General features: G+C 37.5%; 1 protein-coding gene across 1 annotated transcript in view; it reads right to left on the minus strand.

Moving 5' to 3' along the window:
* The window catches only part of ZDHHC17 (zinc finger DHHC-type palmitoyltransferase 17), a 65,490-nt gene that overhangs the window by 48,743 nt on the left and 1,317 nt on the right, over positions 1 to 15,430 (minus strand). The window contains exon 2 of the mRNA XM_063155002.1: positions 303 to 406. Within this exon, the coding sequence (XP_063011072.1) occupies positions 303 to 406 (104 nt within the window). The remainder of the gene's footprint in view (positions 1 to 302; positions 407 to 15,430) is intronic.

Consider the following 15,430-nt stretch of genomic DNA (forward strand, 5'->3'; position numbering starts at 1 on the left):
TTGTCTGCTTACTTATCATCTATGGAAAATAAACATCAGTACCATTCTCTCTTCCAACAACCTGTTCAGCAACCACCTATATTTACAATTTACCACAATTCCTCCCATATTTTTTATACAATGATCCCAAATCTGTCATAACAGTAATTTTTTAGCGCTTACTTCTGAAATCTTCCACTACTGGACTTAAAAATACAGTTTGAAAAATGTTTATCTTCTACTTTACACAAATAGAACAACCTGTTTTACTGTTTCTAACTGATACCAACACAGACAAATCTCGCATTCAAAAACAAACTTACTGTGTGGCTTTGACAATGTCCCAAGTGCTGTAATCATCAATGTGGCTTTTCCGTCCAAGAGATTCACTGTATCCATGGTTGTAGTGGCTTTGAGGTTTTATTTCCTAAAAAAGACAAACCTGCTTTTAGAACACACAAATCAGCAAGTTTCAGAGGAAAAAAAACAAGATGAGCAAAACTAAAACCAGTACACAATTCAATGTATTACAAAGTCACCTAAATATAAGAGTGGTACATTTCTACATTTTGGAAAGCAGGCCACCATACCACCCAGTATACTTATCAAACACTTTACAGAAAATAAACTCACAATCACAGGGTTCTGCCAAATCCTACACTTTTTTCCTACTTGTATTTTTACAGAAAGCAAGCAAAAACTATTACCAAATTTCTTTAGGTAGTTATTTGGTTTGGGTTTTTATTTTTTTGCTTTTATAAAGGCAACATAACATAGGTAGAAAAGCTATTTGCCATAAATTGATGAAGTCTCACACTGTTACTACAAATAAATGTTGCATTTCAAACAGCAGAGGTTAGCTGTGAATGTTTAAGCTGTGGGTCTTGAAAGTAAATGGCATGACCATGACCATACAGCCTTCTGACTTAATTCTGTTGATGCAGGGCAACACTTGCAGGCTCAGTGCTTCCTTTAGGTGGAATCTATATTCAAACACTATTGATATATCACTAGGACAGAAACACATGGTTTTTCTTTAGACATGTGGAAAGCCCAGCAAGCTGAAATTGAACAATTAATTTTATACATCTTTTGGACAATTTTGTATGTGTTGCAGATGCGATAGCAAATCACCTCTGTGCATCAGCCATGATACATTAAAAAAGCATGAAAACTGCAACACAGGTGAAAAAGCAAAAAAAAAGGAGCAAGTCCTGTACAAGTTCTAAAAATGCATTTCAGCTGATTTCATTAAAATGTATTAAAATGTTTACTTTCAGTTTTCCCCAACATATACTTCCAGTAGAAGAATTTTTATCTTTCATCTATATCTGAGAAAACTTTTAAACACCTTATGAAAGATGTTTAATTAAAACAGTTCCAACTTCCACTTAGTCACTGAAATGAGCAATCAACTTGTTCATTATTACACTATACAGATTTAAAATGTTTTTTAAAAAATAAAAGATAATAGAGTCAAGGCAATGACCATGTAGTGCACCTAACCTTACCAAGGATTCATAGTCACGAATCTCCACTACTACCTCTCCCTGAAGGTGCATGCTGCCCTGTTAGCTCAACTAAGAGATGTATTACAGCGAGGGAGAGTTCCAATTGCCAGCAGGAACAGGCCTTCCTATTCTCATATTCTCTCAGCTGGGCAGTAATTTCTGCAAAGGAGATGTTGGGCACAATGAGAAACAACTTCATACTGTGCCTAGTTGTGGCTAGTGAACCAAAGTGTTTTCTTGCTTCCTGGGGCATTACCCAACTTTCCATTGAATGGATGGGATTTTAAGTGAACTGCCCTCTAACCCACAGATGTTACTCCTCTTGGCTGCTATTTTAAAATATCTATTTCTACTCTAAAATTATTACATACATTATCTCTTGTAATGAGGCTAGAAAAAAAAATTAAGTCTGAAACCCACATTTTAATTATTTCTAGATTTCAATATGCTGAAGTACCACTTAGGGAGAAGTCTAAAAACTTCGGATATCAGTTATAACTTCAGAGTAAACTATCAAGAAATTAGTCAAGTTGCAAATATGAAAACTCTCAATATTTACGTAAAAACTGAGTCACTTCAGTTGACCATGTTTGTATCCAGTACATACACTATGCCTATTCCAGACAGAAGGAAAAAAAATCCAAGTAAGAATTTCTAATGTATTGAGTACATTTTGTCACCTTAATTTATAGTTAGAAAAATTATGACCTTTCAAGAATTTGAAGCATTTAGAACTTTAAGACCAAAGCATAGTTAACACGGATGACTAGTGCAGCAAGTCTTCATTTTTAAAATAGACTTATTCTTAGGTATGACTTTTTTTTCAAAAAAGTCAATTTTTCCATTTCACACAGTACCTAAGTGATCAGCAGATTATATCTTTTTGTTTGACCACAATATTATTCTGCAACATTTAATTTTTCTTTCCTAGTGTAAAAAATTACCTAGATGAACCAAATAAGCATTGCCAGCTCAGCAGGAAGGTTGCGGTGTTGCCATCTCTACAGGAGAGACAAACTAAAAATGTAACAGGGCATCTGCTATCATCCAAATCTTACGTTGCAACCAATCCTCTTACAATTCAGAAACATAGCTTTGCTTTGTATCTGAAAAAGGCAACAGCTTAACCAAACCTTTTTTTCCTCCAGCTACTAGATTAGCCAGAGATAAGACAATTCATCGAGAGAGCTGAGTTCATATTTTACATTTAGGAATAGTTGAAACAATTCCTAAATCCCCAAAGTTTTATGAACATCACTTCCTCCAAAATCATACCTTGGAGTTTTCTATATTACAGCATAAACTGTGGGGAAAAGGATCATTTTAGAGAAGAATATGCAAACACTGATTTACTTTGGAAGTAAATCTTTAACAATAAATTACAGCAAAGCACATAAAACTGAACACTCAGCCAATATAGTCAATTGTCTGCAGCCTGGACACAGATTCCCAATCTTAGACTTGAAATTTATTACTCATTATTATCTATGCAACTTGACAGTTGGATGCTGGCCCACAGTAGCATGCTGGCTACTTCAAGTGCCATTCTGTGGGGGTAACTCTTACCTGGCAGTATGAGTGCCTAGTTTATGACTGTAACCTGCACAGTAACCTCTGGGTTCCTAAGTCAAAAAGCTATCAGGAATCAGGAGAAAAGAAAACCTGGATTTTATGAATTACAGTAATCCTTGATTCACCCGGTGATGGGTGATTTGGAGCAAGGCAATGCAAATAATGCTGCTACACACTATGCTGGGCTGACAAGGCAAAAATTGTAGAAGCAAGGCAGCAGCTAGGAACTGAAAACAATTGTTTGAGGGTTCTGAAATTTCCATGCAGTGCTAGGACACCAGAATATAAATGCAGAAAACTAGTTTTCCAAATTATTCTAGGAAGAATGTTTTAGAAATAAATAACCAAAGACTAAGAGCATGCAACACAGGCTTATGCCACTAACTGGGCAAGTTACCAAAAACAGGAGAACAACTGACAGCCTGAAGTAGGAGACCTTTAGAAGACCTGCAGTGAGTGAATGCAAACCAGTTGTCAGCTCAAGGGGCCACATTCCCCATTTCACAACGTTTAGCACAGCAATTTAAAAGACTGCCATTCAAAAAACCTGTCGATATTGAACACAATCTCTTTTTACATGCATTGCTGCCACAGACAATGTTTTCAGCAGATCCTGCCACAACACAGCCAGGCACCTCTAACTGGATGGCAGGCTGCCTGAACAAAGCTCCCTGTGCCCAGGCATCACACAGCCTGCTCAGCCCCAGCAGGACCACCTGCAGTGCTGCTACACTGGGGGGGGGAGTTTGCCCAGCGTGTATTTTGCATCAGCAGCTAAACTAGAAAGAAATCACACCTAAGATATTTACACAGTATCTCTTTTCAGAGTTAACAAATAATAACACACTAAATAGAGATTCCTTCCTCCAACTTGCTGGACAGAAGAGAACGCTCAACTTTTAAATTCTACCATGATCTAGATTACCTGCCTCCCACTATTAGAGGAACAGAAATAAGCATAAAAAAACTGAAAAATGATGACTATAGACTTCTAAGTTCCCACTTAAAAGATTGAATCTCCCCCAAATTCATATACCCTCACACAAATTTTAGGATTATACTTTAAATTCTTGAAACCACTAAGACTTTTTTAAACATATGATATGACAGATTGATAATAAAGTAGCAACATAACATTTTGAGCCTAGAGTATAAACTGCATTCACAAATGGCTTCAACAACATTTCCTAAGTGTTAAAATATTTTCCCTTTTTTGATGAAAATATTTATTCCAGGAAAATTTAATTTTTCAATGATGAGCCACTGTTAAAAAAATCCTCAAGAGCCAGTTAAAAGACAGAAAGCTAATTGAAACCCAAGTGCACTTGTTTTTTGTTATTTTGATCTTTTGTGACAATGGTTCTTCCCCAGCTGAGTCATGAAAACCTGTAAGAAGGTAGTAGAGCAGAGACCTGATGTCAATGATTTAAAATAGGCAAATTGCAAACACTAGATTTCTGGTTGTTCCATCCTGTTTCAAGGAGCCATTTTCAAGCAGGACTGAGCCAAAATTGTTACCTTTGCTAAAAGAGAAAGGTCATTCATCTGCCCACTCTTTGCTCCTGCTGCCTAACTCAAGCCAACTTTGGTACTTGGAGCTGTGGTCACACCACACCCACTCCTCTCATGACAGGGAAGGGGCAGGGGGGATCAACACGAAACAGAAAAAAACCTCAATCTTTTAGTAGGACAGAGCTGAATGTGTCCTGTGAAAACACAGAGCCACTGACAGAGGGAAAGCAAGCCAACCCAAGGTAGCAGGAACATTTCTGCACCTGCTAATTGTTAATTTGACTAAGTAATCATGGACAACTTACTTCAGTTTTTAAATAACCAAAGAATTTGGGCTGACAGGCTGAAGAAATTATTCTGCTTAGAAATTGCTAGAGTTGTCTGGTGTGGAAGGTTGCAAGAAAGACAAATTTCGCTCATCTGTAGGAATGATATTTGGTTCTTCCATTCCTACCAAGGATCACTTCTAGATGAGCTTCCCACATCAGTGGCTATCCTTTGACAAGGCCCTAATCACTCATGTGCATCTGTGACAATTTTGTCATTATCCATTAGTCACAAAATGTGCAGACTGCTTGCACAGATGTACAAGTAACACAATGTAAAAAAAAAAAAAACTCAAAAGAGAATAATGCTGTAAAAACAACAACAAAAGACATGTTTTGGTAAAAAAAGAAACAACAGAAAAAAAACTCCTCTGGAAAACAAGACCAGTAAGATGGGGAAAGAGAAGATAATGCAAAATATGAAATGAAATGTAACTCCAAAGGCAAAAGCATGAAGCACAAGGGAGAGGAGGGGGGAAAGTGTTTATTCTTGGAAGCTCTGCTAATTTCAGCATTCCCAATCAGTCCACCTCCTAACCAAATTCATAAGTAAAGTTACACTAATTTCCCCTCAATACTCAAAGTTCTTAATAGTTTCCAATAAAAAAGCCTAAATGAAACAAGCTTAAGAAGGATTTTGAGAGTAGTATTTACAGAAAAAAATAAGAAGTTACGCATGAAAGAATAAGATGAGCAAGACTGAATTACTCTGAGATGGCAATTTCATAATTCCCAATTACACACAGCAGGCGGATATGACCAGGTCAATGTGCCTGCTTGGACATAAGGGAGGGAGGAAAGAACTGCTGCTTGCAGCTGCCACACATGGCTCTGGGAGCACTAACAGATGGCTAGCACTGCTTCTCCTTTAACGTTATGCAATGTTGCTGAAAGGAAGAGATACCATGATCAAAATCAGACACTCAAATTCTGAATGAGGACCAAGATCACTGAGACTAAAAGAGAAAATACTAACAGGTTTCAAAATATAAACTTAGAAATAGAAGTATTACCTTCCATAAAATATTGCATACTATTGCGTCTGTTTCTTAATAGAACAAAATAAATTTCTTCTTTAATTGATGACTACACTATTTTCATATCTGGCTGTAGTCAGAGAATCATAATCAAATTGGAAGTGACTGCAACTGTTTCAGGGAAGCTAAATAATAACCCTCATGTATGTGTGTTACATTTCGCAGGGACTACTGGAGGTTAGTACCTTCCCCCATATTTGTGTGTTCAATTTCCCTGTACTTCATTTACTACACTATAGTGGTTTATAGTTTTCTCTCCCAGTTTTCCTCCTGCTTTTAAAAAGGTGCAAGAATCTATACAGACAAATTTATATATAGTTATTTGCATATTATAAACACCCACATTCATTTATATACACAGACTAGTCACTCGTGAACTAACATTGATAGAAAAATGCTCCCAAAATAAACAAGCAAATTGATCAAACACAAATAACAAAAAAGTGACACTGCTGGTATTTTAGTATTTTTAATGAAAGATCCTCTTCTAAAGATCCTCTTCCTTCCCCTACCGCTTTAGCTAACTCTGCAACTCACAAAGTTCCAGAAACAGAGGCTAAAATTCGTTAGCATTATAGAAATCACAATGAATCACAATCACAGGCTTAAGAAGAGTAGCTTTTTCTTCTCTCAAAACCAGTTTCTCCCAACATTTACTGCTGCAACAGTTCATCTAACTGTTGACTGCCATCCAGTGAGAACAGTCTGATCCTTCTCGGATTCACACAAACACCTAGCCCAGAAAGTTAAGATTTCTCTAGGGCTATGTTGGTTCATAACTTTGAGGAACCAGAATGTTCAGCAGCTATGAGCTGTTAGATTGTCTGGACCAGGATGATTCATACACACCTTCAATTTAGCTAATCCATACTAGAAAATTCCCACCTAAACCAGACTACGTTCTCCATGGGAAAAAAATGCCATACACTTGTATTATTAACTGATCAAATTATGCATTTTAAAAAATAGTTCAGTGTTTGGCTTGCAAATACATACCATCAGACTTGCCTTACTTTGATCCTTAACCAGTAACATTAGGATTCTCCCTGCCCCTACTATAGCACTGAATTACACAAAATGAGTATGACATGATAAAATAACCTTCCATTCAGTGGTATTTCTGTTACTTTTTTCCATTACTTTGTACATTTTACTGCATTTTGTGAAGTCTGTTCGGCTTACTTCCTATAACTTTGGTCTAATTGCACAGTTTCTTGACTAAAAGAAAAGATGCATTTATGAAAATCCCTAGAGAAGCTAATTATAGAATACATAAACAATGGAAATAAATCTCTGCCTAATACTCAATTTTTTTTTAATCAATATACAGTTTAAGAAGACAATGTTTCTTTAAAAAGTGGAGAAATAGATTGAGGAAAGCCTCACCTCAAACACCATACAGCAGTCCTTTTGCTGCTACAGATTTCCACCCACATGCAAGTCAGGCATCACACAGCGACCATAATCCTGCATACTCTCCAACAGAGATCTAATTTTTTACATAACGAGTTAGAGATGCTCAACTAGAGCCCTTAATCCAACCACTCTATGCAGAGGTCAGAGCTCATGTGATTTAAAGCACAGCTATAATGATAAGTTTTGTTTCTTCAAACCAAGCACCCATAACTAGTCAACTGTTTTCTAATATTTTCCTTGAAAATATTAGAATTAGAGGAGGAATTAGAATTCCTCCTAAACTGAACAGTGTTATACTTTAGGAAGCCATAGCTTCACAAGTAAGCTTTTCAAGAGGCTTTGTATTTGCACACAAAGCAAGCACTATTTAAAAATTACGTTTATTAGCATTTGTAATGGTTAAAGAGCTTCAAAACTTAAAATGCTATGGTGTAAAGCTCACTATAAAGCTTTTGTTTAGTCAGCAACTTACATTAACATGTACATTTATCTTTTTGGCCTTCTTTTCAAGGAGTGCTGCATTATGTTCTTACCCAAAAATCTCAGGACTTTGGCAAAAATGAAACTATGCTTTATCCAAGTGATTTACACAGCTCTAGGTCTCACAGAAGCTTACAGATCTAAACAAAAAATCTCTGAAAGAGCAAGCTTTAAGAGTCAGTCATGAAATTAGTGTAAAACCATTTACATATTTCACTCTTTTAAAGTGCTAAACTTCAAAAATGCACCCAAGATGTGTCTAGCCCAACACTGATACTCAGTTACTTGGAGAAAAAAGTCCTCCTTTTCAAATTCACAGAAAAGGATATTCTTAAAAGTATTTTTCAAATGTAAATGTTTTTTCCCATCAAGAATTAGATCACCAGCAAGTACACAACAGAACGAGCAGCCAGCCTAGCTACAGATGCCCTTTTTCTCAGATACAGAGAAAAAAGTTAGTACAAGTTGTGCTCAATCCTTACAAAAAATTTCAATTTTCAGCGTTCCCATCTCAACTTTTTAGCAGTCCATGGAACCTCTCATCAACAGCCAGTGGAGCAAACTCCCATTCCCACTTACAATAAATAGTGGCTGGTTAACCCACCACAACTAGGAACTGCATGAAAGGTGTTTCAAGTCATGCTAACAGACAATCTTCTGCAGCAAATGAGACAGCTCAATGAATCCATGGTCTAACATGCAGAAGGGTCCTGTTCTCTCCAACTCCTCACTTTCCAAACCAGGACTGACAGCTCACCATCTACCTTCTGTCAGTGCTTTAGTGCACTTGACCCTTCCATGAGTAGGCTTAGTGAACTGGCAGAGTGTTATTCACAGCAGTTTTTTTACTGGATGCATCTGTCACTGATTTACTTCTCTGAACTGACTCATCCTGGGACCAGAGAAGCATCACTGGCAGATGAGTGCAGCTGGAAGCACCTAAATCACAATCAGCTTAAGACAAGCTAAAAGTGATCTGCAATCAGGCAGGTGATCACACTCCTGGTCCTGGCTGCACCTTCTCCATTACCTCTTACCCATTCTCACAACAGCACAGCAAAGGTGTCACATCAGGCCACAGACCCACCAAGCAAGCGCCACCCCAAGTCACCTACTGGCCACACAATTGCAAGAGCTCACCCCAAGAAGGGGGAGGAGCTGTGTCTGTGCTCCACCATGGCTTGAGACCAGCTTAAACTCAACCACAAAAATCACACCCTTCAGAGCCAGCAAGGCAAGTGTTCTCACAGTATGCGCTGATGTCCTCCCTCTCTTGCTACTGTGCTCCCTCCTTCTTCAGTCATCTTCTCCTGATCTTGAGCAGCTTTCCAAGCTCTGACCACGGCATTCCCACTACCCTCCACTTTTGGAACCTCCTCCCTCATAGAGAGAATCAAGGAAACACTTCTACATACCTCAGGGCATCCTGCAAGTGTAGGAAGAAATTACTAGATCTCCAAATTGCACAACTGTAGTCTAATGATACACTACATACTGGATGTGACAGGCCCAAAGCTTCAATTCAGCCAGACTCCCTTTGACTTCACAAAAACCTTTCTACTTTGCTTCACAGTCTCATTTGCAATATACCCCAGTGTTTATCTCAACTACAAGGATACTATAAAAGTCAAATCTTAGTCTCATACTGTCTTTGAAAAGCCACAGAGGACAGTGTGCACGCTGAAATATCACTTACTGAGGCTGCTCCTACCTAAACATGTCAGTCCCAATGGCAACATTGTTCAGTTTTCAAGCAAACAGCAAACAAACATCTTCCTCCTTAATTCTGTAAATTTTCTTCCACATTCATAAAGTCTTATTACTTCCCTAAGCAAACAGGCAAACACAGTGAAACAAGCACTGTTGAAAGATTAATCTTCTGTGAAATCTGAGAGAAATAAGGCCTGTGCTTAATGAGTAAAAGCAAACTGAATCCAAACACAAATTTGGATCAAACTAGACATTTCTCTCTTATGCATTAAGAGGGCCTGTCTCAAAACAAATTTTTAACTTTAAAATCAATTACTGCCCAAATCAGAAGATACATAGAACAAAAATTTTAAATAGTTGAAAACTAGTTTAAGTGTTTCACCCAATGCCCAAGAAGCCACAATTTTACCATTGAGAAAAAGACGAGAGTGGTGAAAAATTGCACTATTTAAAAAGGCCACTGTAACAGAACAACTATAAAAAAATCTTGTAAGAATTGTAAGTGAAGCATTGGCAATGATAATGAAAAATTAGAAAAATATGAAAAAAAATGCTAGCAAAAGGATACAATACCTCCCTATCCCTAGAAGGTCAAGCACCATCCTAGCAATAAAAGAAATTAACAAAGTTGCCAAGATTACAAAGTAAAATAATGGAACTGCCAATAAAAACACAAACCCACAAAATCTGAAAATATTTGGTAAGTGCAGAACAAAAAGAAAATTTAAATTGCCCCAATAAAATGCTTTTTATAGAACAATAACTATAAAACTTCTGCAAACTACAGGTTGTTTGGGTCAACCATACAGTCCAAAAGATGTGAATATTGCTATTCATTATGCCAGAAGAAACTCCTGCAGTCTGGATACAAAATGACATGGCTTATAAACAGTTACCATTTTAAGTTATTGCTGCCTTTTCTAGGTTTTGATATAAAACTGACAAAAGAGCAAATACTAATATAGCAGACTACAAAGACTAGCACCATGGCTTCACAGGAAACTAAACCTGTCACTTGATTTTGATAAATTAGTAGCAATGGTCAAACACAGTTAATGTCCAAAATGTTTGGGTTAGTAGTGTCTGACATTTTGATTAAGAAATCAGAATACAATGAAAGTTAATGTGGTCTATCTTGCATGTATAAAAGCTACAGGTGAGCAAGCTTTATTCTTATTATTTCTTTTGTGACCATTATACCTACTCTCTTTGTTAAGGAATATGCTCCAAATAAACCTCATTCTGGTTATTTCAGTAGCTCCAATATTTAAACCCCCAGAGAAGTGTCAATGTGAAAATACTAAGCATCCTTCAGAGGCTGTACCTTGACCCACCCTATTTCATCACTGCAACCCAGAAGTAAACAACAGTTAGAGATAATTCTTACTGGGAGAGGAGGGTGGGGAGTGTGTGGAGAGAGAAAAGGGGGAACAAGTAATATTCTCTTTCTGATACAACTTAGGGAATATTGGGACAGGACAAAATTTGGGTTTTTTAAATATCAACAAAAGCCAAGTCCTATCTAAAATAAGGACCTATCCTAAAAACTACCTCAAAGGGTTGGTCATTATCTGAGTACAAGTTTCCAGTGTGACACAGCTCCCAACAAGACCAGTACAAATCTATCTATGGGGAATGATGAGCAGGAATCATAGGACGGCCTTGGCTGGAAGGAACCTTGAAGCCCATGCAGCTCAACCCCTCTGCTGTGAGCAAAGACACCTGCCTCAAGAGCTCAGACCCCATCCAGCCTGGCCTTGAAAACTTCCAGGGATGTTTGCTGCCAGAGCAAACATAGTGCACTGCTTCCAAGTTCCTGCAACAGCTACTGCACTGACAGCAAAGCCATCAAAACACTGAAGGGACAAATGAACACGAGAGACTCAAAAGGGTCAGGAGGACTGCAGACCATAACAGGAGTGTAGGGGTCTGATAATCATCAGCATATTAAATAGATACAGACAGACCTATATTTGGATAGGTATCTTGCAAGATGTAATGAACAGGAATAAATTAAATTCAGGCTAGACACATGTTTAAGTCTTCAACAGACTAATTAAATTTGAGGGCAACTTTCCCATTTATGCAATATGACCTATTAACATAGGATTTTATTTTCTTTTTTACTTTATAATTAGCACTCTGGCAATAAAAAGAATTAGTTAAAAACCTTCAGCCTGTGATATAAGGTTGGATTAGATCTGCAGTCCTCTCCATACTCAGCCTCTGGAGCTACCCAAGATATACCAAGCAAGGCTCAGCCTTCAGCGTGAAGCATGCTAATTTGTCTGAGACTTCACAGAACTGTTGTCCTTTCTAAGCAGTATAATAAGTGATACCTGATCTTTAAATGAGCTCACAAATGCAAGACTAGTCTCTGGAGTGAAGCTGACTAAACAACACAGTAAGTTCTGGATCTGTACAGGACAATTAAGAACAATCTGCACTCCAGGACAACCCCAACAACATCGACAGAACTCCAGAGAATAGAGCTGGATGGTAAAGTCAGGCCTTTCACTGAAATTTTGAACAGAAAAAATTAGAGCAAAACTTACAGTAGGTTTACTTGTTTTCTTCAAATCACCAAGAAGGAATATAAGTATATATGCTTCTAACTTCCTTGGTAGTTACAAACTGAACCACAGGGAGAGACACAAAGATAAGAATGATGGCTTCCATCTGGAAAAATTCCTGTCAAACAGAGGCTATAACTGTTAAAATTGCTTTTCAACTTTGCAGGAAGATTGTTCTTGGACAAGATTTTTTTAAATGCCAAGAGGAATCTGTAATAAACAATAACTTCCATCTTTCTCAAATATATCCACCACCACCTGATAGTGGTAAATACACTACACTGACATAGCAAACCAGATCTTCCTTCCCAGTAATAGCTCTTACCATTTAGGAAGAGATGCAGCTCTCAACAGCTGCAATATCTTTGGCAGTTAGGGCCATACTAGACACATATCTAGAATGTTTTTCAAATACAAAGGAGCAAATACAAGCAAAATCCATTTTCTAAGATTCTTCTCCCTCCCCGCCCCTTGAATTTCAGAATAAAACATCCAAACCTATCATCACCTACCATAGAAGAGTTAGGAATTCACTCTTGTTTAGAAGATCCAAGGAATTTAAAGTTAGGTCTGTTGGCCTATTGAAATAATTTAACCAGAGTACAACAAACATAATCAGCATGAACAACATTCCCATAGCAGGGCTACAGTGTATAAAAGGAAGCAGAGCTTGCTATTCTGTCACCAGAAACTTAAACACTGGGAGAAGGGAACAAACCAGCAGGGAGGGACTCCTTGGCCCAGTGTTAGCCTGCCACGGCAGGGTGCTCTGCATCCCTCCTAATGGAGCCACCACATCACACTGCAGGTCAACCACCCCATGGCCATCTGAGACCTGCACCCATGGGGCTCCCTTTGCTCGACCACGTACTTCCCAACCTTGCTGAGAAATCCTAAGAATTCATGGATATGAATCACAGTCACTCCAACACAGTCTACACTCCTCTACATTCATATATTTGACACACCACTCAGTTAGCCATTTGTGGAATTAAAAACTTGCATCTGGTCTATAGAAAGATCCCTGAACTCCAGCTGAAAGCATCAACAGCTGGATAATCCACTACTGCCCTCCTTCCTTCACTACAATGATTACTCACCCTCCACCTTTACCACTTGTGCTTTTCAATTTGACCCCATTCAACTTCACTTTCCAGTCACTGGATGTTGTTAAGCATGAACTGAATAAAACACTGGATTTCAGTAAGAAAATATTCACAAAGGGAAAAAAGATACCACTCACTTTTCCAGGTAATGTGAACAGGGCTTTTGCAGGCCTTTTACCTCCTGTAAGGCATTATTAAAGTAATTTTTAATTCTTTCCTGTACTCTTCACTATTTAATATTTTTTAAAGACAAAACGTCATCATGAGCATTGCCACATGTTCAGCCAAAAATCATCTCCTTGTTCTTATACATTTTTAAACAAAGCATTATACTGAGAACTTCTGCTGAACTGCTTGTTCATATTTGTATCCTATCAGTCAATAACTTTTGGGATACAATCCCATGCATGTGCCTCTTACCTTCAGTGCACTACTTTGAATATAGCTGCTCTAAGGTGTGTCTTAGCATAATTTCACATGAATTCTAGATGGTTTTCTACAGTTCCAACCTCCCTGCTTCGCACCCATCCATCTTGTTTGTCTGCAAAATTTATTATTGACAATTTTGATATTGCGTCCAAATCATTAAAGAAGAAAATCCAAGTCCAGTAGACTAACTCCTTCATGACTTTTAGGAATAATGAAATTCAGGAATAATCCTAACAGCTATTACCAAGATGGATCAGTTAGCCAGCAGTTCTCCAAGCATTTATCACATACTAAGATCCTCCTAAAAGTATCACATTTGCAATCAATATTATTTGTTGTACTTCACCACTAAAATTATCTTCAGAAGCTTTGCTGTCCCACTGGCAATCTTACAGCTAGAAAGATGGGATCTACCCTGTCACACTAAACTGAACTTGCCATAAAGCAGAATAAATACCATTGGAAAGAAGAGTCTATTACTTAGGTTCTGCTTGCATTCATGAGGGAGGGAGCAAGGGAGGCCCAAGAACTCGGCATGGTACCACACAAAGCCCCTCAAAAGCAGTCCCATCACAAATTTCCTAAAGCATGCACATTTCCATTCATTTCTACCTCTTCTTACCAAAATTACCGAATCACTTTAAACTGAGTCTTTCACAAATAAATAAATAAACAGATCTCCCAGCATGACAGTAGTTAAGTAATTTTCACTATTCCTTCAAAGCTCTTTCCTACAACACTAATATTGTATTCATAGTATTTCATGGCAAAATGCAAAGCCTTAGAGCCCAGATAAAAACAAACACATCCTTTCAAAACAAAAAAAAAAAAAAAAATCAAACAAACAAAAAAACCTGCAAAAACTTCAAACAATTTGAAAGTAATCCAAATTAGTCAATACAAAAAGACAGTAAGAAGCAAAAGCCTCATTAAAAAAGGTATACAAAAATACCTAAAAACGATACCAAAAATAAACAACAGCATGAAGCAAAAAAAAAAAAAAAAGTTAAGATTTTGTCAGTCCTATAAAAAGCATCGGTTTTAAATGTACACAAATGTTGAAACTGATTATATGCTCTAACGTCACTACTTACATAACGACATGGTGCTATTTTCTTAAAAAGTGGAAATCACCATGTATTAGGGGCCCTGACCTTCAGAAACGAGTGAACACAGATGCCGAGCATTGCTCAGTGGGCAGGTCTGTGCAGTACAGCTCTGCTATGGCACACCAGCCGTAAGTTTTCAAAAGAGCATCTCTGGAGGCTCTGTGAACAGCCACACACTGACGTCTCACCACCAACATGAAAAACATCCTTCTCTTTTAAAGTTTATCTGTACAAAGACTTTGGGGAATAAAGAAACACTCACTGAAATCCATGTAGACACTCTCTTGTGAGTAAGATCTAGTCAGATACAGCATTTCTGGAAATATCAAATAAAACTCCCTCCAAACTAGTGATGTTGATTGCATATTAAAAGATTCCAGTTTATATTACAGCACACAATATATATTAACTTCAATTCCCATCTTTTGTGCAGACACTCAATTTTATGCATCAAAGGAACAGCATAAAATTCTACCAGACGAGCTAGCTAGACTACAAATTTAAATTGAGATATTTTCGTTTGCTATACAATAAGTACTCCAAGTTAACAAACACTAGTCTTCAATCTTTAAAACACAATGAATTTCTGACAAGCTGTAAATGCTTTTTATTCCACTTTCTAATCTTAGATTGCCTATTTCAAGTTTCCACAAGTTAAGAACTCTGTCTT

The sequence above is a fragment of the Melospiza melodia genome, chromosome 4, assembly GCF_035770615.1.
Source record: "Melospiza melodia melodia isolate bMelMel2 chromosome 4, bMelMel2.pri, whole genome shotgun sequence".
Taxonomy (NCBI): Eukaryota; Metazoa; Chordata; class Aves; order Passeriformes; family Passerellidae; genus Melospiza; species Melospiza melodia.